Source organism: Zonotrichia leucophrys, chromosome 3, assembly GCF_028769735.1.
Source record: "Zonotrichia leucophrys gambelii isolate GWCS_2022_RI chromosome 3, RI_Zleu_2.0, whole genome shotgun sequence".
Taxonomy (NCBI): domain Eukaryota; kingdom Metazoa; phylum Chordata; class Aves; order Passeriformes; family Passerellidae; genus Zonotrichia; species Zonotrichia leucophrys.
The window spans coordinates 107,764,210-107,789,583 of NC_088172.1; the positions used below are offsets into that span (position 1 = coordinate 107,764,210).

The 25,374-nt window shown below is 41.1% G+C and overlaps 1 protein-coding gene across 2 annotated transcripts in view; it reads left to right on the forward strand.

Annotated features, from left to right (window-relative positions):
- Window positions 1–25,374, forward strand: part of RCAN2 (regulator of calcineurin 2) — an 84,747-nt gene that overhangs the window by 48,522 nt on the left and 10,851 nt on the right. For both annotated transcript variants that reach the window (XM_064709894.1, XM_064709895.1), the window contains 2 exons: window positions 19,672–19,845; window positions 22,439–22,610. In XM_064709894.1, coding sequence (XP_064565964.1) covers window positions 19,672–19,845; window positions 22,439–22,610 — 346 coding nt within the window. The remainder of the gene's footprint in view (window positions 1–19,671; window positions 19,846–22,438; window positions 22,611–25,374) is intronic.

Here is a 25,374-nt window from a genome sequence, read left to right on the forward strand (position 1 = left end):
CCTGAAGATTTCCCCCTCTAACATGATTTTCAATAAGCAACTTCTCCTTCTAGAGGCCAAAAGAATTAAAATTTCCCCCAGGGGAGACTTCTCCCCTTTCTTTTCCTTATTGGCAATGCCTGTAAAAAGCACGTGCAGCTGTGGAGTTTGGCTCCAGCCTGTGTTTTCCATCTAGGATTCTGGTTGATTTCTGCTTTGTCCATGTCCATTCCTGGAAGCACAGACTGCCTTCTCACAACATCAGTGTCCTTGTGATGCCTTTAACTGTCCCCACATGGAATTTCTGTGGATGCTGAATTAAGGAGAAGCCTTTGGTTGTAGCAGTTGTGATGGAGCAAAGAGCTCTGCTGTCCTTGCAGGGTGGGAAAACAGCTGGATGGGTCTGTGTAGAGCTGGATGCTGCAGCAGCATCTCCATGGCACCTTCTCTTCTGTACACCTGCAGTTGCTGGAAAACCTCAGTGATGTTATAGGTAAAAAGTTCCAAGTGTTCTCATTTGCACATGGAAAACTAAGGAACCAGGAAGTAAGTTCTCTGACTAGGAAACTAGATTTGGCATGCAGAGCTGGTGTAATGAATAATTCTTGTTTTTATTGATCATGTTCTGTAGATGTTCAGTCTCAAATGTCATTGAGCTCTAGGCATTTTCCAGAGACCAAGGGGCTATGCTGAGTTAGTAGCTGATTTTGGTTGGTTTTTGGTGGAGGTTTTTGTGGTTTGTTTTTGTTGGGGTGTGTGTGTTTGTTTGTTTTCTTGTTTTTAACTATCCCAAACTTGCTGCTTTTCAGAACCTGCATTAGATTCTGGCAGACAGAAAGACTGACTTTATTTTACAGGATGGATTCATATTGATCAAGAGCATGGAAAAGCCTCCAGTTTTGCAGCACCAGGTAGTTCCACCTGTTGAAATAATAGTCCCTGAGCTGAGAAACCCAATGAACCCATTGAGCTCTGAGCAGCAACAACAGGCAGCTGTGCAGGGGAATTTCTGCAGCTCAATTTGTCACTTGCAGAAGAATCTCTCTGCTTCATCTGTTGCAGTGAGGGATATGTTTGCTGTTAAAAGGTGGAGGCATCCAGAGGGCTGAATCATGCAGCAGCTGCACAGGCACAGAGAAGCCTCTTTGCTGAAATCTTGTCCTTTTATTCATGTAGGTCAGATGTGCTGGTGAGAGGCAGATGAACAAATAATGGTAAAAAACCTGCTGATCCTCTCAATAAAATAAGTTCCATATATGGAGAAGATAAGATGATTGTTTTATTTGCTGTACAAATTTTACTCAAACATTGCCATCCTCAAGTTTCATCATCCTTTGCTGTGTATCTTTGTGCTTGGTGACAAGGTTCATTCATTCAGTTTTGGCTATTTGTCCACATTTCTTAGAGAAAACCTATAGCTAAACTACTAAGAATAAAAACTTTTGAATTGTCTGAATAATTACATCTATACTGGCAAATTTGGTCCTGGCCTCAGTGTCACCACATGAACAGGTGCACATTAACCACAAAGCAAATGTTGGTTATGGTGGGGGTGTGGTGGTGTATATTTTGTTTTGTTTGGAGGATTATTGCTTTATTTCTTACTACTGATAGAAAAACAAAACCAAAAGCAACCAGCAGAAATGGCCTTTCTCCATCAGAGAACATTTTTTTAAGAGAAGCAAGTATCTCTAAGGGACAGATCATAGGTGGAATTGTTCTGAAATGAGGGAGGAGGAAATCAGTTGTTATTTAAAATGTGGCCAAAATGAGGAAGGGGAGCATGGGGATTGAGAGGAGGGAAGGCACTCTGATGAAGTTCCTCTGTTGGGAAGGACCAAGAGTGGGGAAAGCTCCTGGGGAGGCTGGGGCAGGTTGTGGCAGGACTGGTGTCTGTGGGGGTGACAGCAGCAGGGGAGTTGGGATGGAAGGAGAGCTCATGAAAACAAGAGTAATAATGAAAGACCAAGGTGAGAACAGGTGAGTTTGGCTTCTTGTGCTGTAGTGGAATGATTTAAAGGCTGAAGATGATACAAGATGCTGGAAAAACCCATTGATAGTCTAAAACAAGGAGGTTTTTATGACAAAGCTTTCGTCAAGCACGTGTTAAGCATCATTGAAACTTTAGTTAAATTAATCTTGACAGCTTTCTGCTTTACTTCATCTTCCACAGGCTTCCATCCCACCTCCAGGTAACAAAATCCCTTTGTGAATGGGTACTCTGGGCTGCTGCCACTCTGCTTTCAGCTCCTTCCTCAAAACCTTTTGCTGTTAAATGTCTCACAAGGAATTAAATGGTTGAACATAACTGGACTAAGCTACATATACACGCACGGGACAGAAAATAATTTGGAAACCTTAAAAAAAAAATTCTCTTTTTATATATTCTGTTCCCACCTCCTCTGTCTTTCTGCTTCATCCTCCTGGAATGCAAGAAGGAATTTTGTGGTTTCCCTTGTTTTTGTTCAGTGTGGTAGATGATACTAGAAACAAATAACAGTAATTTTTAAATTGTTGGAAATAACCAACCAGTAGGTGAAACAGTAAGACATATATCAAATTATGAGACTGTTCTGGTTGCAGTTTTTTAGCAAATGGAGGTAGGTAATTTTATTTGGTGTTCAGGTTTGATTTTAGCAATTGAAGAAATTAATAATGGCAAGTACTGTTGGTGAAATTATTTTGAAGTTAGCTTTTGAAATAAAGACTGAAGTCAGAGGAAAATAATTTTTCTGAAAATTCATTTTCAGTGACCTTATGGAGCTGGTAAATAGTGTCTCCTAAGAAGATTATCTGAGGGACCAAGAACATGAGAATTAGCAGCTAAGGAGGCACTTTTGAATGCATAATGGAGATTATCTATCCTGATGCAAAGGACAGATGGGACATACAATGAGAGACTGTTAGGGCTACATCAGATTCTCCTTTTGCTTTAGAGCAGTTTAAAGATTTAATTATAATGTGAAAATCAAGTGTGCAAAATCACTAAATAGGTTTCCATTATCAGAGGTTTTAAGTAAGAACAAAGGAAGTCTTGTGATATATAAAAATTAGGAGGAAAACAATGTGTAAATCCATTAATAGCAAGATACATAATGTGGTGAGGGTTATGGTGTAACTGATTTCATTTATGTTATATGATAACACAGATAATTACCTAAATAATTAGAGAAAGCAACCCTAGTAGTGGCCACAGCAGAGAAAAAACTGCTAAAAATGCAGGAGTAAGACAGATATTTAAGTGTACAGGAGCTGTAAAAGTCTACCTAGGTATGCTTAAGGATGCAGCTGAAATAATTTTTTACTATTTGAAATTATCTTTTATGAATTCATAGGTTACAAAGAGACTGGTGAGGATGAGAGATAAAAAAAAATAACATTTGTGTTTAAAAGGGAGAGAGGAAAAAGATCTGAACAATTACAGATATTTTTACCTGACTCAGATTTTGGAAATAATTTAGAAGTACTTTGGAAGTAACTAGGCCTGGGTTGTGTAGACCAAGTCATATCAAATCAATGTGCCTTCCTTGTTTGACAGGGCAATGGGATAAGTGGGATAAAGGAGATGTGGAGTGTAGATATTTTGACTAAAGCTTTCACACTGTTCAAGTCATTTCCATAAGTAATCTGCACTCCAAATATAATTTCCATAAGGTGGGTGCATAGTTGTTTACAGAATGTCAAAACCGGAACCGGTTCATTCTCAAATGGTGAAGCCATTTAAGTGGATGAGCTCACATGTTCCTTCCTGAAAACAGGTTGAGAATAATGGCAGTAGTCAAAGGGGAAAAGCCTCAAAAAAAGTGTGAATGACACTGTCTTGGTAGGGCAGGGTCAAAATTCTGAACAGCCCTTGCTTAAACAACAGGATGAAATCTAGTGCAAGAAGAAATAAATCAGTCACAGCTGTATAAAGACATTCTCATGACTAAACAGTTGTGTGATGCAAATCTCTTGAGTTCTAGTGAGCAGCAGTGGATAATTAGCAGCAGTATCACACTTCTGTCAGCAAAACAAATGTGGAATCACTGAAAGGATTGGGTTAGGAGGGACCTTCAAATATCATCTGGTTCCACCCCTACCCTGGGCAAGGACACCTTCCACTATCCCAGGTTGCTCCAAGCCCCATCCAGCCTGGCCTTGAGCACTTCCAGGGAAGAATTTCTGCCTTAAATCCAATCCTAACCTGCCCTCTTTAGTTTAAACCCATTGCTTCTTTTCCATCATACAGGCCCTGGTAAAAGTCTGTCTCTATCTTTCTTATAAGTATCTCTCCGTCTTATCTTTTTTAAGTATCCCAAGGCTGCCATAAACCTCAGAACTCCTAAAAACCTTTTTTTCTCCAGCCCCAACTCTCTCAGCCTTTCCTCACAGGAGAGGTGCTCCAGCCCAAGTTTGCTGTTGCAGCTGTGCTGTTTGTCTCTGGTGAGACTGGTTGGAATTTTCAGATGCACATTTTCTTGTCTAGAAAGAAGACTTCATGTTGCTACCTTGTTTACAGAGCCTAAGAAGAAAAGCACTGAGGTGTGAAAAGTAGTACCTTTATCTTTAGAAACAGCTGATTCCACGAGAGGAACTGCAGGCTGTGTGACCAGCCAGCTTTCTGCAGGCTGCTGCCAGTCCTTGAACCACAATTTGAGAGTTGTTGAGCTAAAAAAAAAATTCTTATTAATCAAGACAGCTGGGAGCAAAGCCAAATGCTGGGCCATAGCAGAAATGAACATGCTGCTTATGTTAGACAAAAGTAAATTATTAGTGTACTTAAAATTTTAGAGGCTTGGAAGCTGATGTGGTTTTGCCTGATTTTTTTTTTAATAAGTGAATAAAAGGGAAAAGATGTTTAGCTATCTACTTCATGCTTTTTTAGCAAATTATTAGACTGACACTGTTGAAAAACTGTAGTGATGTAAGCAAGCTGCCTGCAATCCTAACTTCCAAAGTGGTGATATCTTTTGGCAAGGAGTATACATACAGTATTCTGCTGGATGGCATACAGTAATAATCACAAAACAAGAGTTTACTCAAAGCATACTACATCCTAGAATACAGTATAGAATATTTTTTCATGTCATTCCGTGTAAAATTCATGCTTATACAGTTTCATAGTTTATGTGTTGTACAGTGAAATAGAAGCAGAGCAAAGGAGTAACAATTGTATAAAGAAAAGGTCTTGGATAAGGGGAATTTACTTTGGGAATAAGTAGTTGGTATAAGAATGGTAAAATGATGGTATAATGGGAGTGTACACTTATGTGTAAAATGAGGTGTAGATGATAATGCTGCATGTTGGTACCTATCTAATTACTCTATTTTACAATCATAAAATTACCAAATCACAGCCTGGTTTGAGTTGCAACAGACCTTAAAGATTATCCACTCCCATCTCCTGCTGTGCCAGGGACACTTCCACAGACCTGCTTGCTCCAAGTCCTGTCCCACCTGGTCTTGAACATTCCCAGGGATGGGGCAGTCACAGCATCTCTGGGCAACCTGTGCCAGGGCCTCACTCCCCTCACAGGGAAGGATTCCTTCCTGATACCCAATCCAAACCTGATCTCTTTCTGTTGAGGCCACTTACTTACTTATAAGAAGGTACCCTCATTGGTTTATTCCCCCCTAATGCTTCCCATTAAATTTGAAGCTTATATGTAGCAAATTCAGTTATATTGTGTTTCTGGTTTCCCTTGGAGAAAGTCTGGACTATGCTGAGCATGAATATATTCACTTTTAATTGATAATTTGCCCTTCTTAATTTAATACTAATATCCCATACTGATTAAATACACTATTTCAATTCAAAAGTGTAAATTCTGTTCTTGGGGCTACAGCTGGTGCTGCTTCTGCAGTGCAGTGACTGCAGCTGGATGCAGGCACAGTCCATGCATCAAGCTGAGTGGTCAGGGACACCCTCTGAACTCTGAAAATGAAACCTCCACAGGGAACAGGTGGCTTCCCTTTATTTTGAACAACTGCTTCCACTAGATTTGGCATCCCACTTCTTCTCCTGTCATTTAGAATCTATTTGCTCCAAAAAATCTCCTTGACCTCAAAGGCAGACTCCTTGAGCCTGCGCTGTGTCATGGGAGGCTTAGGTGGGATTCCCCAGAGCAGGATTGAGCACTGAGCGGGCTCCCCAGGGAATGGTCACAGCCCCAAGGCTGGCAGAGCTCAAGGAGTGTTTGGAAAACACTCTCAGGCACAAGGTGGGATTGTTGGGGTGTCCTGTGCAGGGCCAGGGGTTGTTCATCCCCTTTGTTCATCCTTGTGGGTCCCTTCCAGCTCTGGATGTTCTCTGGTTCTGCATGTTTATCTCCAGCGTTCCAGACTGGCACAAGGGCATTTGCAGGGCAAATGCAACACAGAGCCAGTGTGAAACAGTGCCACAGGGCAAGAAACTATGGCATACTGATTATTTTTGTGTCCTACTTATTTGTAAAACACTTGTTCATAAAAAGAAAAAAAATCTCAATTTTTTCACCACTCTGCTTGCCAGTCTCAGGGCTTGCTCCTTCTCCCCAGTTGCTCTGGATCTCTGGACAGCAGCTTCAGTTTCATAATCCCAGTCCAGTATCTTTTTAATATCATGCTGTTACTGATATATTTTTCACATCAGGAAATGAAAATGATTTTGATGAAGAGCAGTGCTAGTTTTAGCTCTAAGATAGGATTAGTCTACTTTCCAATTCTTGTTTCTAAACAGAATTCATGCCAACTGCAAATTTTCCAGTTGGTTGAAAAATGACATGGGAGCAGTTTGGTCAGGAATATTTGCTTTTTCACCCTGGGGTTCCTTCTGTCTGCCTAATAAAGCAATTATATCACTGTAAGACTGAAATTCCCTGTTCTGTCTGGAAGTGGATGGTACTAGTGGCTGTTGAATCAGATGGAAAGCTCTGCTTATTTTTCTACCCTTCTGTACCCAGTACAGAACCTGTATCTGTCATCTCAGCCTTTTTGCCTGCTGGAATCTGCTTACTAAGTCCACACAAATCCTCTTTCCTGGCCTGCACAATCCCAGTTTTCTGATGTGTGCTAAATTCTTGATGTCATGAGGTACTGTAACACTGTAAAGTTCTAGAGGCTAATGAAGTATTGTGGTCTATGCTGGAAATTAAAATATGCTGTTGAAATATTTTTTAATAGGCAGGTAAACCATTGTGTGGTGTTCCCTTGGTATTTCAGCATTTGTGCAGATTGAGATGCTGGCATCCTCTAAAAACTGGGACCTCTGATGGGGAAGAAAACAGCCTCTCTAAGTGTAAAAATGTTTCAAGCACTTTTTTTTTCTTTTCCCACTGAAGTTTATTCAAACTGGAAAGCATCTTTAGTTTTTTTGTAGGTCAGTGCTGAACTGGGGGTTCCAGTGACAATCTAGAAGCAGCATGGAGGGAGGAATGTATCATCTCTGTTTATGCAGATGCTTCCCATTCATTTTCTGCCATGATCTGCAAAATCAAATTCACAGTTAAACTTTTCAGACTGATAACAGCATTAAGAAGAATTATACACAGCAGATTACAGCTCATTTGAGCCTCCTCTGAGGGCACCAAATCAGTGGATGTGGGAGAATGAGGAACTCACAGTCTTTTATAACTCTTTCAATGCAATGTGTGAACATTAACATTTTAGTCTGTGGAAGTTCTGCTATTTGAAGTTAGGAGGAACAGACTGGTATCTGTAGTTATTCCTTTTTCTGAACTGAAATTTTATATACATACATACATACATACATACATGCATACATATTTATTTATACTGCTGTTTTTATATTTTAGCACAATTCCTGTTATGGGGAAAGTCTATATCCTATGTAATAATAAAAAAAAAAAGAAAAATAAATCTGTTCAAATAAATGCATCAAGTACAATTGTTCTCTTATAAACAATTAGTGAAGGAAGGACTACAAGGCGGAAATTAGGTTACAAAGAAAATATGCATAAAGAATTGATGATGAACATGGTATTTCACTGGCAAGCTACAGAAGGAGATGTGCTCCATTCCTCTGAGCATGTGGCCTCCTCTGGACCTGCTCCATCAGGTCCATCTCCTCTTTGCAGTGGGGTCCTCAATGCTGGATGCAGAAGAGGGGCAGAATCTCCTCCCTCACCTCCTGCACTCCTTGTCTTTGGTCCAGCCAAAAATATAGATGATATATATGAATGTGATGTCAATATCCCCCAATTTGTCACATTTGTAAATAGGACGTTTCCTGCTCTTCCAGCTCACTGATGATATTTTCTTTAGTTTTCTTTTTACAACTTCCTTGCATGTTTATCTCTGATACTTCTGTTTATGCCATTAATTCAGAAACACCATTTACCTGTAGCTAATGTAGGTTTGCTAAAGACTCCACTCAGCCACTTGATTGGAGGCAAAGTATTCCCATCCTTGCTTTATGTTCCCTGTACAAAGAACCTCCACTCTCAGAGGCTGCAGCTCCCAGGAGCTGCTCAGAGTACAGACAACAGACCTGCTCGAGTAATTTGCAAATGAAGTGTAAGACAGGGAATGACAGATGGTTGGGACAGACTGGGAAGAGCAAGGAACAGTCAAACAGCACAAACAGAGCATTAGACAGTGGTCACAGTGCTGCTGGTTGTGACTGGGGGGGGTCACTGTGGGCTGCAGAGGAAGTAGAGAGAGGATGATGATGAGGGGATGTGCATTGGTGGATCAGGAGTTCCCCTTGAACCTTTTTTCATCAGTTAAGTAACATTTATGGAGCTGCATGATATTAGATTCTATTCTGCTCTCCTACTTGGTTTTCTTTTTTTTTTTTGCTTCATAGTCACTTTCAAAATTGTCAGTGTCCTTTCCAAATCCAGACAAGTTGAAACTGTATTTTTAGTCCTATTTGTGCAGTTTGCAGTGTTAGAGGAGAGGAGAGGGAGAAAGCATTCCCCATGACTGATGAGAACAGCTGAAATGCTATAAATGTTGATCACTGTAGGCAAAACAGTAAATCAGGAATGGGCAATGCAAGCATTTTATTAGTTTAAACTGTCCCATGGCTTGTTCTTGTTTATTTTTCTAGTTTAACTGGGTTGACAGTGTCAGGGAATAAGTAGTGTGCATTTTATGGTTGTTTTCCAACATTGCATCTCCAAGACTATAAATAAGACCCAGTTTCTCAGCTCTTGGTGTTGCCTTTATTGTAGTTCATCCTTACATTTAGCATTTTGCACACTGACGTCCTGATTCTGCATCACACCAACAGAGGTGTCCCCTGACACTTCCACAGCCTCAGTAACAGTTTTTTAAGAGGCTGAGGTTTCTATACTCCAGTTGGGGATTGTGTAAAAATAAAGTGATTCAGAGTAAGTTAGGAAAACTCTGGTTCTACTCCCATGGTTTCCCATGAGCCTGTGGTTTCCCCCTGTGGCTGTGGGTCCATCCTGGTCTCAGTGTCACCACACAAACAGGACAGTGGGGTGGCCTCAGGAGCTTGAGGACATGAAATTGCAGATGCCAAAAATCAGTGAAAAATGGGGTCATAATAAGATGGATATTTATGTAGCTTTTCTTACAGTATCAAAGTTTATACAGTTAATAGGAAGAAATTCTTTGGTGTGGGGGTGGTGAGGCCCTGGCACAGGTTGTCCTCAGAAGCTGTGGCTGCCCCATCCCTGGAAGTGTCAAAGGCCAGGTGGGACAGGGCTTGGAGCAACCTGGTTAAGTGGAAGGTGTCCCTGCCCATGGCAGGGGTTTGGAACTAGGTGAGCTTTAAGGTCCCTTCCAACCCAAACCATTCTGTAGTTCTATGAATATTAATAATTTTCACTCAGCTTCTCATAATAAATAATTTCAGTCCTAGATTTGTGCACAGGTTTGACCACCAGTCCCTTATTTATTATTTTCTCTAGCACTTCAGTTTGGTTGTGGAGTTGTTTTATTCTTCTCCTGGAGTGCCAGCTAACTATTTTTATGAGAGATACAGGCTTGTGTGTACATTAGCATTTTGAGTCCGAGCTGGGGATTCTCATGAGGCACCTTTCCTGTTGCTCTTCATTAACTGTGCTTTTTGTTGACATCACAGAGCAGTTCATGAACTGGATGCCTTTCAGATGAAATTCATATAGAAGATGCACTCTAGAAGTGTGCCTGATCTGCTCCAACTGCTAATGGGCATTCAGTCTGTGGCACCTGATCAGAAAGTCAGCACCAACTGTTTTGCTGCAGAGATCTGCTCCTGGAACATTCCTTATTAACATAAATGTAGCAGCTTTTGGTAAAAACTAATTAAGGTTGTTTTTCTTCCTTATTTTGTGTGCTAAATTAAGATAATAAGAACTTTAGAAACATATACACAGTAATTTGTTCCTTTTGCTACCAATTAATTGTTGAGCTTAACAGCAAGAGCAAGACAAAAGCAATGGCTGGTATTGTACTATGAACATTTTAAATCCAATGCAGATGAGTCCTTTGGAGTTCACTACATACATTATCTACTCAGTTATTGTTTGAAATCTTAAAACAAACAGAAATAGGCAGTTTTTTCAGGACAGTCTGAATATTTTTTTCATGTCTTTGTTCTTAGCATTATTTTTACCATTCTCAAGCTGAAATGTTAGGCTAGTATTTGGAAAATAAATGCATTAAATCTTCCACAAATCTGTTCAGGCTCTGATTTTTTTTCCCTGACAAATACAATGCAAAAGAGAAAAATAAAAGGCAACTATTTTTTGATGTTGCACAATGATGGTATTCAGCACTGGAATCAAATGTAGCTTTTCAGGGAACAGAGAATGATGTCTCTACAGAACACTCCCCAGCACTGGGGTTGAAACTAATGGATCTGGTCATAGAATGTGCACTTTGCCAGCTGGTTTGAAAGAGCACTTCCAGCATTTCAGGGAGCTCATACAGCATCTGGAACTGGAGTACTTCAAATATGGTGTGCTCAGAAAAGCTGTGGCTGATGATACAGTAAAATAACAGTGTTCCTATAAAGAAGAAATGTAAAGTGTGGATTTTTCTTTTAGCTCAATCGTTGGGTGTGAAATTGAATTGAGAACTCTCCAAACTATATTAAATCAGCCCCTTGGCATTGCCACAGGAACAATTTATTTCATCTTGAAGGAGCCTTTGGTTTCCAGATCAGTGGAGCTAAGCAGGAGGAATGTGCGTCACATTGAGGTAAACAGGGATGTGAGCTGGTTAAAAACAGAAAAGGCAACGCAGCAGAATTCTGTGCCCCTGACATTTGTCAGCCTCTTCCGAAATGTGAATGCATTCCCATTAAGCTTTGGGGCAGATATTATCTCTGTACCTTTTGTTGTGCTGATGAGCTGGAAGAGGAAGGAAAATTTATTTGGTTCAGCTGATTTTTCAAGAGGAACATGTCTGTTGTTCTGTTCACCAGGATGTTTGCAGTGCTCTCATGCCGTGGTGGGCATGTAATGCAGGAGGGCTGTGAGGGATGGATGCCTCCTCCTGCCAGCATGAGGTGGGACCAGCAAACTTCTTCCAGCTCCTGACCTACTTTTGCCACCAGGGCTCTTTGAGAGATGATGAGTTACAAATGTCTCTACAGCATAGTGTAATGTCTGTTAGACTTTCTCAAAGTCCCTCTCTGGACCAAGACACTGGATCTGTAAACAGTAAACATTACATCAGATATTTCTGCTGTAAGAATGATTTTGGCACAATGTGGAGGGCAGAACACTCAATGCATCCTTTAGGATCTAAAAGTTCTGTGCAGATGCCTGTGAAGAGCACCAGTGTGTAAGGATAAGAGAGCAGGATGTGTGAGCCATGGGCCAGGGCTATGTTTTGTTGCCAGTGTGCTCCTGTTTGGGGTTGGTTCACTGCAAATTGCAGGGCAAGGAGGCCACTGATGTTTCAGAACATCACTTCTGAAATACAAACTGTGCATTCTTTACATAGTAAAGCCTAAAGATATTAGGTTCCTCTTTAAAAGGATTGCAGTAGTGCAGGCAAATCAATCTTCATTTTACTGGAGAGAGCAAGATTTAATGCTTTTTGTAATGCCCCCCATCTTGAAGCCCAGCCTTAAAATTTTTTTTTTTTTTGGCTTTACTGTTTTATTTCATCTCTGATTCACAATTTACCTGACCTTCACCTCTTGAAAACAGGAGAAAGCCAAGCATAGAACAACAAACTGAATGGACTGGGGTAGCAAACTGGATTCGTTTTTTGATGTATTGAGAGAATTGTTCAATTTTGGAATATGCTAATTACTGCCATGTTTAATGTAAATAAACCCAAGCTCTTTCCAGCCCTATCTTAATGCTCTAATCCAGCTTCATGAAGAAATGAGCAGGGCTGTGCACTGAGTTCCAAGGTAAGGAACACATTTTAGACAATACAGTAACCAGAAGGTCATTGCAGAGTACTTTGTGATTCTGATTATCTGACAAAATTGCCACTGTTCCCTGGTTTTCCCCCCTTTCAAAATGTCTCACATGAAGAAATGTCCTTTTAAAATGTACCCTGGTGAATGACAGGTGGAAAGACACATTTTTCCACTCCTGTTGCCAGCTGAGAGATTTCCTTTGGTAACAGCAGAATCTTTCTGCAAACCAACATTCAGACAGTAATACTCAGGGTAAATATTCAAATAATACCCTCCCCCACTTGTAAGGAGGGAGTAGGAAAATCCCACTCTCTCAGCTACAGCTACCTACAGTGAAAGGTGAAATAAAAAGCTACAACCTGGACACCTTTGCCTTAAGGGGATCTCTAAATGGTAAATTTGTGCTTTATTCTCCTGCCATTAAATAAAAGCAGCAGGACAAGCCCATAGGAATTCTCTATTTATCATCACTGGTTTAAAATATTTCCTCTACTTATAGCACTCCTGGAATTTTAGCTGAAAATCAATAGTAGTTTTTCATATGCACTACCAGGATTTCCCAATGAGTTTCATCTTTTTAGAAGCAGAGAATTTGAAGAGGCTGTTGCTTACACTGGCTACTTGTGGGAGTTCTTGCTTTTAAGGAATTTTCACATGTGAGTTGTATCAAGCTGCTTCCTTGTTTTGTGTGGACCATTAAATAATTGTTAAAAATACTTCAGATGAACACAGTTATTTTAAGTTTTCATTAGACAAATCAGGATCCCTTTTTGTTTTCCTCTAGTCTTTCCTCTCCTTTGGTCTTTGAGAACCACAGAAATGCATAATGCTCTTCTCTAATATTTCCTTCTTACCCTTTTCATCAAAGCAATTGGCTTTTTTCTATTTCTGGGCCAGTGGAATTTTGATATGTTACTGTTCTAGTGCTAAGTAACTGCCTCAATTTAAGTCTAAATCTTTTAACAGGCAGTCTTTGTTTAATACCAACACTGTTGGTTAGTTTAATTCTGCTAATCTCTTTCCCTTTACATTATTTATGATTTCCTTACAGACAGATGCAGCAGGAAACACCTCATACTTTGGGTTCTGTTTCCCAAGGAGAGATCCCAGAATCCCAGAACAGTTTGACCTGGAAGGGACCATCCCATTCCAGCCCCTGCCATGGGCAGGGACACCTTCCACTACACCAGGTTGCTCAGGTCCCTGTCCAGCCTGGCCTTGAACACTTCCAGGCATGGATATCATTTACCTTCACCTCCTGTGACAGGTTCACAACTTCTCTGATCATCCTTGCAGTCTTTTATTGCTCTGCCATCTTGCCTCCATCTTCCTTAATCGAGGATGAGAAGAGCCCCACACAATATCCAGGCTAGGTCATTACAATACCCTTCACGTGGCATGGATATATCTCAATGCTGAAATCACTTCAGCTCATATTTTCTAGGCTTCTGTTTTAGTATTTTTGTTAAAGGTGTGTCACCTTAGTGACTCCTTTATCCCTCTAGAAGTAACTGGTCTGTCCATCCTCTTTGGTATAAACAGGGAATTAATCTGTTCTTAGATTGTTTTTTCTACAAGACTCTTCAGTGCACAACTTCCACAGTTTTACCAGATTCTGTCTCTTTTCTTGTGCCTCATGAGAGCTGTGTAGGGTTGCAACCAGCATGGCTTGTCTGGAAACAGAATGCATTCAACTCTGAGATAGGATTTTATGTCTTACAGGGATATTTATATCCACTACAGAACTAATTTCAGGAAAAACTAATTTCATAATTGTGAATTATATTCCTTTCCCTATTGTGGTTAGTTCCTTGGAGTATCTTTTACATGAATGAATGTGAAAAATTAAAATAGGAAAAATACTTTCTTTATTTGCTTGCAAAACTCTAGGAAAAGCATTTGGCTAAGTTCTAAATCACAACCATATCCTAAATCAAATGTGTAGCAAGGGTGATAATGAGTGTAAACACACTGAATAATAAAATGTAATTTGGGTTCTGAGTTCTAGGGCTCTAATCCAAAGCTTGCTGATGTCTGTGGAAAGGCTTCCATTGATTTGAATTAGGCCTTGGCTTTTGTCCTGAATGAACACAATACCAGTGGAGCTATTCATGAAAGAAATGTTTGGAAATAAATCACAGGAACTTGCTGTGTCAGAACCCAATTCACTTGCTAATTATGGCTGTCATGTTTTACAATGCTCATTGTGTCGATACTTTGTCATAGTCCCTCACATGAACTAACCAAATTCAATCTTAAAAAAATAATTTGCTGCCACTGCTGTAATTGGAACGTTGTTTCTGGATCATTACTCTGATGTTTGAAACCTTCTTTAACTTCTAGACTAAACCTATTTATGCCAATTGTTTCCACTCATTTTATGCCAATGTAGTCTTCTAGATTTACACCATACAGTGTGCTTTGTCCTTGCTCTGAACAGTGCTGGTAAATTACTGATGACTGTCCTATCTCCTCTCAGGTTTTGTTTTGTTTTGCTAAATAAGCCAAGCATTTAAATTTCTTATTTAGAAAGTTGTTAATTCATAGAATTATGGAATGGTTAAAGATGGAAAAGACCTGTAAGATCATCAAATTCAACCATTAACCCAGCACTGCTGTGATGACCACTAATCCATGTCCCCAGGTGCCACATCCACCTGCCTTTTGAGCATTCCCAGGGATGGTGATTCCACCAATTGCCTGAGCAATCTGTTCCAATGCCTGTCAACCTTTTCAGTGAAGAAACTGTTCCTAATGTCCAGCCTAAACCTCCCCTGGCTCAGTTTGAGGCCATGTCCTCTTGTCCTTGTTCCCTGGGAGCAGAGCCCGACCCCCACCCGGCTGTCCCCTCCTGTCAGGGAGTTGTGCAGAGCCAGAATGTCCCCCCTGAGCCTCCTCCAGGCTGAGCCCCTTTCCCAGCTCCCTCAGCTGCTCCTCCTCAGACCTGTGCTCCAGAGCCTTCCCCAGCTCTGTTGACCTTCTCTGGACTCATTCCAGCACCTCCCTGTAACCTTTTTCTGGATGTATTTCCATTAATCTGCTTAGGATACAGGCAACAAACTCTGCATTTTTAATGAGCTGCTCTAGTGCTCCATACAATGCTGTTAATACTCTCCTTGCTTTACTGGAAGTACTTTTCCAAATGTACCCAGCATCTTGTTTACCTCCCTATGGCTGCATTTCACTGATCTGTCACCATGTGACTTGCAGGGTCTTGCTCCCAGATGAGCTCCCATTTAGTGCTAGAAATAGTTTTGATTCAAGGAGGGCATAGGTTTGCCCTTGTCCTCAGAGGCTTTTAGCTCCTGTCTGTCACTCCAGTGCTCATTTCTTCCTTGCATGCTGCTCTGTTTGTTCTCAGCATTGGCTGTCCTAAATGATAACCATCAAGCTGGAGTAATCAGCAGCTTTAATTAGTATGGTCCTACTTTGTGCTAATTTCATTAATTTAGAAAACAAACAGAAAATAACTTTGGAAACTGCTAGAGGCACTGAGTGATGGGAGCTGACAGAAGGTGACAGGAAAGAACTGGGGAAAGGTGCCCAGTGTTGGGCAAAGGAATAATGAGGTGAAGAGAGGGCACAGGGCCTGGCAGGGAGAAGTGGGAACTTGGGGAAGTGAAGGTTGCTCACATCTTACAGAGCATTAATTTGGCCTCATTGAGACATACTTGGGATGGATGAAGACACTCCAAAATCCCAGAAATAAATGTGTAACTCATGACTTTCTACATTTTGACTTTTTAAGAATAGCAACACTGCTGCTTAACTTTGGATGTTTCCTTTTTTTCCCCACAAGTTTCAAAGTGCTCTGAAAGTTCAAAGACTTACTTTCTAAAAGCATTTAAAAGTACTGAATCCTAAAAGCACTTTAAAAGTTTTGAATTGAGAGGATTATGAGTCTTGAATAATTTATCCACAAAACTTGAAAGGGAAAGAATTTGCTTAGGTCTTTATAATGTATATGATAAATTTTCTTATAGATTGGAATGACTCTGAAAGACTTTTATCCAGATAAGTGCATTCAGCAGATATTAGAAGTCACAGGCAATAGCAATTAAGGCATAAGGCTTTTCCTGGGAATTGATATCAAGCTCGGAGGAGTGGGGATGGCTCAAAATGCAGCTGAGGGCCATTAACTTCACTTGATGATTAATGACCTCTGCTGAGGTCATTATTATTATCAGCTGAAAACGTAAAAAAATCCAGATGTATGAATCTTTTTAATGGGAGTTGCAGTTTCAGTTAGTGCTGTGGAAGTGCCCCCACTGTGGATAGACTGCCCTTTAATAATATCAAATGCAAGGCTTGATTTCCCTCCTCCCCACAGCGTTTTCAGGAGCGTTAATCAAGGCTGGGTCTCTAAAGCTGTGCCAGTACAAAATTGAAAAGCAAGCAGAATAAAGTCCATAGTGCTTTAAAGTTCTCCCAGAGTGGCAACAGCACCCAGGACTTAATCAGCTTTTTTGAAGTTCTCCATCTATTTCCTTTCAGTGCCTAATCAGAGTGAGTCTCAGTGTAGCCCAGGCATATGCCCAGCACATTCCTTGTGCTCACTGTTCTTGGACCCACGTTTGAAATTGTGTCTGCCCTAATGTTGTGTTAGGTCCCTCACCAAGATCCAGGCTCTGGCTTGTATTACAGAGGGGGCAGACACACAGCCCTGATTGCTGCATCCAGACAGGGGGCATCTCTTTGTTAATAAACAGTCAGTAGGAATAGATACTTCCCAGTGCCCACACAAGTCCATGCATGGTTCCTTCCACTCTTGGTGAAACTTTTTTTTATATGATGAATTTTATTACTGATTTGTAGAAAAACTGAGAGCTACTACTGGGAAATGTTCACCTTGCTGCTAATTTTTGACTTATGAGACTTCTGTTATAATGTCTTGATCATTCTATACATACATACATATATATATATATATATATATATATATATCTTTCTATCTCTCACAGAATCACAGAGTAGTTTAGGTTAAAGACCTTTAGGATTAACTGTTAACCCAGCACTTCCAAGTCCCCCACTAATATGTATTTGAATTTCTTTATTTCATTTTGAAAATGTACTGAAGAGGTTTGAAGTAGGTAATAAAGCCAACATGTAGACATAAGCTTTAATTAGCTATGTTTCTGAATGCTGTGTGAGTCCTACTTTACACAGACGCTGGGCCCCTGCCCCTTTCTCTCCCTTCCCCCAGCCCTTTTTCCCTGGTCATTGTGAAGGTTGTAGCATCAAAATTCCAATCAGGACAGGACTGAGATGACTGCTGCTTTTGGCTGACCTTTATACAAATGCCACTGGATGTAGCCTTCTGCTCAGGAAAATGGAATTTTTCAAAAATATAAGCAAAGCAGATAAAAAGCATAACTGAGGTGTAATAATTTGGGCATTGGGTGGTAAGACTAGACCTGCTTGTACAAACCTATGCACTTCAACTGTTTTGGGGATTGCTGCATGCCTTTAGTCAGCTTCTGCCAAAACACAGAGCTCTCACCTCCCTTTTTTCTTTTTCTTTTTTCATTCCTCCAAAGTATCTCCTGCAGTGAAAGTAAGAGGTGAGTGAGGTCAGGCAGAATGAAATGAAAATCATGAAAGCTTAATAGACCATAGGGAGGTTCCTTTGAAAGGGTGCCAGGACGGAATATCAGTTATGGGGAGGAAGACCACAGAGCTGGCAGTGAATGAAAGGAGATCGGGCACATGCGCCGTGGTGTCACAGCCCTGGCTGTGGAACTGGGCTGCTCCCCTGTTAACTCCTTAATAAATGTCCCACTCTGACAGTAGTGACTCCCACAGTGCTGTTAGTGCTCCCTGATGCAGCTGCATTGTGCTTCTGGATGAATTTTTGTGAGAAGTTCTGAATTCTTTGTTTTGCTGGTAAGCTCAATAGATGAGAACTGAAGTATTGATGAGATTACACAAATTGCATTTTCTTTGTCTTCTGTAGTCTGTACCAGTTATCTACTGTAAAGGAAAAGAAATTGTTTTTCTGGATGAGAAGCAAAGAAGTCTTTTAAAACATGTAAGAATGTGAGGACTTGCAGAGATAGCAAGAAAACAGAATCCTGAAATGGTTTGAATTGTAAAGAACCTTAAAGATAATCTCATTCCAATTCCCCTCCATGGGGAGGGACACCTTCCACTAGACCAGCTCGCTCAAAGCCCCCTCCAACCTTGCCTTGAACATTTGAGGCATCCACATCAGGTTATTGTCAATATACATTAGGTTATTATAATTATACACACCCTGACATAACAGCCCTTGGTGTATATGAAATGGTGTGGCAAATCATCTTACCAGTGATTTTTTTTTCAGAATAAAGCACTCCTAAAAGCAGGGGCTTTGGTCTGGCTGATTCTCCATCTTACAAATCTTCAAGTCTTGATTGCAGTAGCTAAAATGCTCAGATTTGATGTGTGACTCACTGGATAGCAGTCTGAAATCTGAGTAAACATGAAGGCCGGACTAAATAATAAGTGCCCCCTTTCAGCTTTGGCATTTTATGAATCTATGCTTGTGTGAACGAAAAGACCTGTGCAAGTGTCAGAATTGATTTAAGGACTTTGGGTTTATTTGATGATGTGGAACTTAGTCCTCTGTGTGCTCACAGCTTGCAGAGAAATCATGGAGTCTGAGCTTCCAAGGCTGCCAAAAGTGCCTTGAATTTCTTGTTTATCTCCAAGTCCATGGGTGTGATGAACTTCAGACCTTCCTTTTACAATGCTAAAATGTGCCTATTTTGTTGTGAGCTTTTGAACATATTTCTACAGCTAAACATTTTGAAGCCTGAAGTTTCTCTTTCAGACAGATCACTGTTTTCAGTTGTCCAGTTTGTTACCAGATGCTGCAGGACCTCCCAAAGAACAAGTGTGTATTCTCTTAAGTATCTAAATGACAAAACATCCAGAAAAACATATCAAGCAATACACAATGACCCTGCAGTGCTGATGTGGATGTAAGCCTCAGCTGCAGCCTTTGTCTGCTGACTCCACAGTAATTCAGCACAATGGCTGCTTCTGTGCAGATGAGCCCACCGTTGTCTGGTGTTTTCAGTCATGTGCCCTTTCAGCTTCATTTCATGTCACTGTCATAGGTTTGCTCAGCTTTTAAGAGAAGTTCAATAGCTGCTGGGTTCTCAATTTGAAGACCTCTTCCCCTTAACTCTTTGCAGAGTTCAGCACTATCAGACTACTGCTTTCCTTAATTTCTTTTCACAGAGCCTTTATTTGTCTGTGGACACCTGTCCCCAAATGCCACAGGCTGAAACCTCCTCCTAAAACAACTGTCGAGTTTCAGATTGTTGTTTGACTCAGACTGATGTGACAGAGCACAAAGTGAATCTTCAGCATTATTTCTTTTTGCTTTGCAGGAGAAATTTGAAGGTTTGTTCCGTGCCTATGATGACTGCGTGACATTCCAGCTGTTCAAAAGCTTCAGGCGTGTGCGGATAAATTTCAGCAGTCCCAAATCAGCTGCTCGTGCCAGAATAGAGCTGCATGAAACACAGTTCAGAGGGAAGAAGTTAAAGTTGTATTTTGCACAGGTAATGAAATCTGGAATCTGTTTCTGTGTTACTGCACAATATTTCTTTAAAAGCTATGCACTTACACTGAATAAAAGTAATAAAGGTTTCTCCCATGCCCAGTCTCTCTGATAGACAATTGCTTAAACCTGCTTGTGTTGACTGAGCTTTTCTGCCCTGAGGGTCTGCAGTAAATTTAAAGGACCACTTAGGACTAAAGTTGCTCATTCAACACACAGAATTATGTATCTCAGAGGTGATTTACAACACTGGGTGTTGTCTGTGGGTAGCTAACCACAAGTGCTAATGTAAAGAATCCAAGTGAACAAAAAAGGTGGGTCTGGATTACATATTTGGCTGCCACCCTGAGCCACAGTCAGGCTTCCTCCTGCCTTTTTGGCTTTTCCTTACTGAATACATGAATTACAAATACTGAATTCTCTAAAAGGAATTTATTGAGTCCAAGTCAAAGGAAGAAGGTAGGTGAAGAAAAACACTCCCAGCCTGGGCTGTAGGTGATTATATCCATCTATTGGAACTGTCAGGTGGGTGTTCAGTTCTCCTTGGCCAAGGGAGAAAGAACATAGATCTCCCACAGCAGGCTGGGCCCCAGCCAGGATAGAGAAAGTTGAAGGAGGTTGAGAACCCAACCACTGCCTCTTCTGAATGCAGTTTAATAAATTGATGTGGTCACTGTGGCTTGTGAGGTAACCACTGGTGTTTATAAGTAATGTAGGTGTGCTTTGAGCTGCCAGCTTGGCCCTTCAGAGGTCTGAGGATAAGGGCTGGCTCACTTCAAGGTACCAACAAACACACAGTGTTAAATTATGAGCCTCTTCCTCCTGGTCAGAATAGGAGCTGTTTTGAGCCTAGGCAGGAGCAGAACCACAGGAAGATGGGAAGCTACAGCTGTGAAAAAAAAAAACAAAACAATGTGCTTAACAAGTTAGATGAGCTTAGAAGATCTTACAGCTGGCTTTAGGTGTTAAGAATCTGCCTCAATCCTATTTTCTATGCCCTGATCTCCTAAATCTAGCTCTGAATTTTCTGAAAGGTTTCAAAACCTGCAGTTCTTTTAGGCAGAACTGAGAATGGTTTCATTCTAATTGTCCATTCAGAGGCTAATTGAAAACTTGAGATAACAACAAAAAGAAAAATGTGCACAACAGTGATTAGTCTCCCTATCTAAGCTGATTTCCTGCAGAGCCATTCTGGTACCTGCACTATGCTCTCCAGTACACTGAGTCTTACAAGAGCTTATTAGTCGTGTTCAGGGAGTGAAGATGTGGCAGCAGCAGTGTCTGGAGCAGTGTCTGGCCCCAGCCAGGCTGAATAACCACTTCCAGACCTACAAGTTCTGGGGAACATGGAGCTGAGAGATTCAGACTGGTTCTTTGCAAACCCCATGTTTGCTGTCCTGGAAATAGAGTTTATTGTGCTTGAGCTGGTTGTAACCTTGCTTAGGTATGGCTGCACTACAATTCATTTATATCAAGGCTTCTTTAACATACTAGAAAAGAGCAGGAATTGAAGTAGATAATTCAATATGGATATAATATAAGGGCACTCAGTTGCAAATGACTAAGGAACATCATAGATTCCTTTTTCACTTCAACTAAAGAAATAAAATCTGTGGAAACCTTTCTGAAGTTACTTACAAGGCCAGGCATTACTTGTGTGATGTCACTTTTTATTTAGGCATTTAGACCAGATCACAACAGTGCCTTTACAGCCTCAAAAATCTCTGAGCTAGCAGCTGGGACTGCCAAAACTTTGCATTTATCCTGAAAGAATTTACACAAGAGGCACAGACATTGTAGCTTTGCTGATGTCACAGCCCCACACTGTGCATTTACTGTAGAGGCACCATCTGTAAGGCTGAGATGAAATTCAGCTCCAGGCCTTCTCTTCTGAGACTGGTGCTGAAACCCTGCCTGGGTGGCATTTGGAGTGAGAAGGGTATGATTTGAGCAGTCATTCCATTTAGCCTTCCTGTGGGGATGAGAAGCTGGACAATGTGCCCTGACACCCCAGATATCCTGGGCTGCATCACCCACAGTGTGACCAGCAGGCAGAGGGACGTGACTCTGATCTGGTGAGATCCCACCTGGGGTCCTGTGTCCAGCACTGGGGTCCCAGATGCAGGAAAGACGTGGACCTGTTGGAATCAGGCCAGAGGAAGCCACAAAGATGTCCAGAGGGCTGGAGCCCTCTGCTGTGGAGACAGGCTGAGAACTGGGGGTGTTCAGCCTGGAGAAGAGAAGGCTCCAGGGAAACCTCACTGTGGCTTTTCAGTACTTACAAGAAAGGTGGGAATGGACCTTTTAGCAGGGGCTGTTGCAATAGGACAAGGGGGAAATAGTTTAAAAGAAGGTTGTTTTAGGCTAGATGTAAAGAACAAATCTTTTACAGTAGGAGTGGTGAAACACTGGCACAGGCTGCCCTGAGGAGTTCGGGATGCCTCCCTCATTCCTGGAAATATTCAAGGCCAGGCTGGATGGGGCTCTGAGCAAGGCAGGAGGGTTGGAGGAGATGACCTTTAAAGGTCCTTTCCAACCCAAACCATTGAGTGATTCTTTCCTGTACTAAATTGTGTCTTTGTTATGCTTTAAAGATTCAGACCTCTGAGACAGATGGAGACAAGCTTCATTTGGCACCACCACAGCCTGCAAAACAGTTTCTCATCTCGCCTCCAGCCTCCCCACCTGTAGGGTGGCAACCAATAGATGATGCAACACCTGTCATCAACTACGACCTCCTTTATGCAGTTTCTAAGCTTGGACCAGGTAAGCTTGTGGTCCTTCGGTGAAAACATGGCAGGAAAAGCAGACAAGAAATTCCAGTGTAGATAATAACTGTAGAGGGAGTTGGCATAGAGCTGGCAGTTGCATTAAAATTTGGATTTCAGTTGGTGGATGTCACCTGGTTCTTTCCTTCAGAATGAATTTTGCCATGTGTAGGCACAGAATTGTGTGTTATCTGCAGCTTGTGAGAGGTGATCAAAGCTTTGCTTACACCATTTATTGTGCTGGGGTTTGTGCCTAGATGACACAGCTGATGGTTTAGGTGGGGACTGGACAAATGTTTGGCTGTGGATGTGAGGAGCTTTTGCTGTACATGACATCTGCTCAATTCTGCATTCCAAGGTGCAGATTTCTCACTTGAAAAAGTGCACATTCACTGGAGTGGAGAATCTCTCACATTCTTCATTGAGAGAGAACTACTGTTCCCCAGTCCCAGTGGGATTGCTCTGTTAGGAATGCTCATTTCCTGCTGAAAACCATGCAGGAGGAATGGGATAAGTTGTAGGCTCCCTTAGCACAAGATAAATGTCAATGGATAATGCATCCAGGCTTTCTTCTGTCTTCTCATCTTCAGCTAACGGCAGGAGTTGAAGCTAGCTGGGATTTTTAAGCAATGCTTTCCCTTGGAAAATGCACATCTGATAAAACCAAAACTTTACATAGGAAAGGGTTACTTTTGATTTAATTAAGTCATCTTTACAAATAGTTTCCTCTCAAAGCTGTTAAAGCATCCTGGTTTAGAATTTTCAAAATTAGAAAGGTTCCAGTTTCAGGTCCAAGCAGTATCATTTACAAATTAATCTAATTTACATTCATAAGCCACAAGGAAAAAATAACCTATTAAATTATCTTCATACTGAAATAAAATATTTCATATCCAATCTAATAACAATTGTGGGGGTGAGCTCATGAAAATTTAGCAGTTTATTTTTGAAATTCTTGTGGGATGAGAGAATTGTTTTCTCCCCAGCTGTATTGGGAATGCTGCTTGCTCGCTCCGAGAGCAGCTTCCAATTGCAGACATCTAATCATTGGGGCTTTTGTGCAACTGCACCAAAGGAGCTCAGAGATGGAGTGCATGGGATGCAGAAGGATGTTTCATGATTCACAAGGTTTGCAGGATTATCTCCTGTCTTTTTCAGATGGGATCTCTCACAAGAGGAAAATATACATCAGGAGATTCCTATGGTTTGTAGGCAGTAGAAGAAGGCAGTCAGGGGGAAGACTTCATACGATATTGCATATTATTATTTCCAGGAGTGATACTTTGCTTCTAAAATGCTGAATAAAAGAAAAACCAAAAACCTCCTTTTTTTTTTTTTTTTTCCTCTTTGATGCAGCAGTGTTATAAATGGAAACATGTAAACGAATTCCCGAGCTAGCTGGGTAATAAATCAATTCCTGTTCTGGAGCAGTGGAATGTGAAATATCACTCATTGTCCCACACTCTGGGACAGCTTTGCGTGAAGGTCAAATTCACCCGGATTTAAGGAGCCTGCAGGGAGCAATATGAAAAGCCATTGTGTGCTCTCTTCTTTCTATTTTTAGCACTTGTTAGAGGGATCAATTTTAGTTAACTGCAGCGGCTGGTTTAAAATAGTGTTGCTGTTCTCAGTTGTGCATTTACTATGTTTAGAATTTCATTGAAAAACAAATCCCACTAACACTCGTTTCTCAGTATTGCAGCAGTAAAACACTGCTGGACATGAAACAGCATTGGTAGCCTCAGAGAAGATATTTTTTTTTTCATTGAGAAGCACAATTTAAAAATGTAACTGTGGCATATCAGCTGTTGAAAAATACTCACTGGGCACAGTTGTTTACAGAGATGAGAGTGTTAGAATCTGACTTCCATGTCTTTAACTTGTGAGGAATCTTTGCTGCATTAAATGCAGTGATTTGGTATAATAAACATCTGAGGACCAGGAAAACTCCTTAGTGCTTCTAAATAGTGAACAGTGTCTTTGTATGCCCTCAGTATGAGTCTTATTGTCCTACTTCACTGGAAATGCAAGATGTACCACCTGGACACAGACCCATGCTCCTTTCCCATTCCCTGAATCCAGGTCATCTCCTGCCACAGTATGGTGCCATAATCACCATAGCCATAAAATTAGACACCAAAACTGTCCCTGGTTGCAAAATGTTGGGAGATTTGCTCCAGAGTGTAAGGAGTATGCTGGAAGTGAGTTAACAGATTTGCTGTGTACTAGCAGTTTTGGACAGGTGTTTTAGCTGCAGCAGTGACAGGCTGGCATCTTGGGGGTCTGATGGAACAGATTTCTTTCTGTGCTCAAAAGGAAGCTGGTTTTGACCCCTTCACATGGAATTGAGATCAGTGAGGGTGCATTTACTCCTTAGGGAAGGTCATGGCATATTTAATTAAGTTCCTGGAAGATTGATGTATATTCTCACTTTCTACAGATGCAGAAATTAGACTTTAAATGAGGCATGAACAGAGCGCTGTAGATCAGTCAGAGCCAGGAATCATGACTGTGCCTTGTGCTGACCACCAGCCTACAATCTTTTCAATATATTGCAAATAAAGGAGTGCAATTGTTAATCAGTTTGATGGAAAACACTTCCACTGTCAAGACAACTTCCAGTAGTTTGATATGTTGATGAAGATGTGCCTGGACTACAGAACAGCCTGGCAGGTTGCAAACATTCCTGTAGGAAAAAGCTAGCTCCAAGTTAGGTGAGGATACAATCTGGCCCTGACAGGCAAACAATCAAACAACCACCC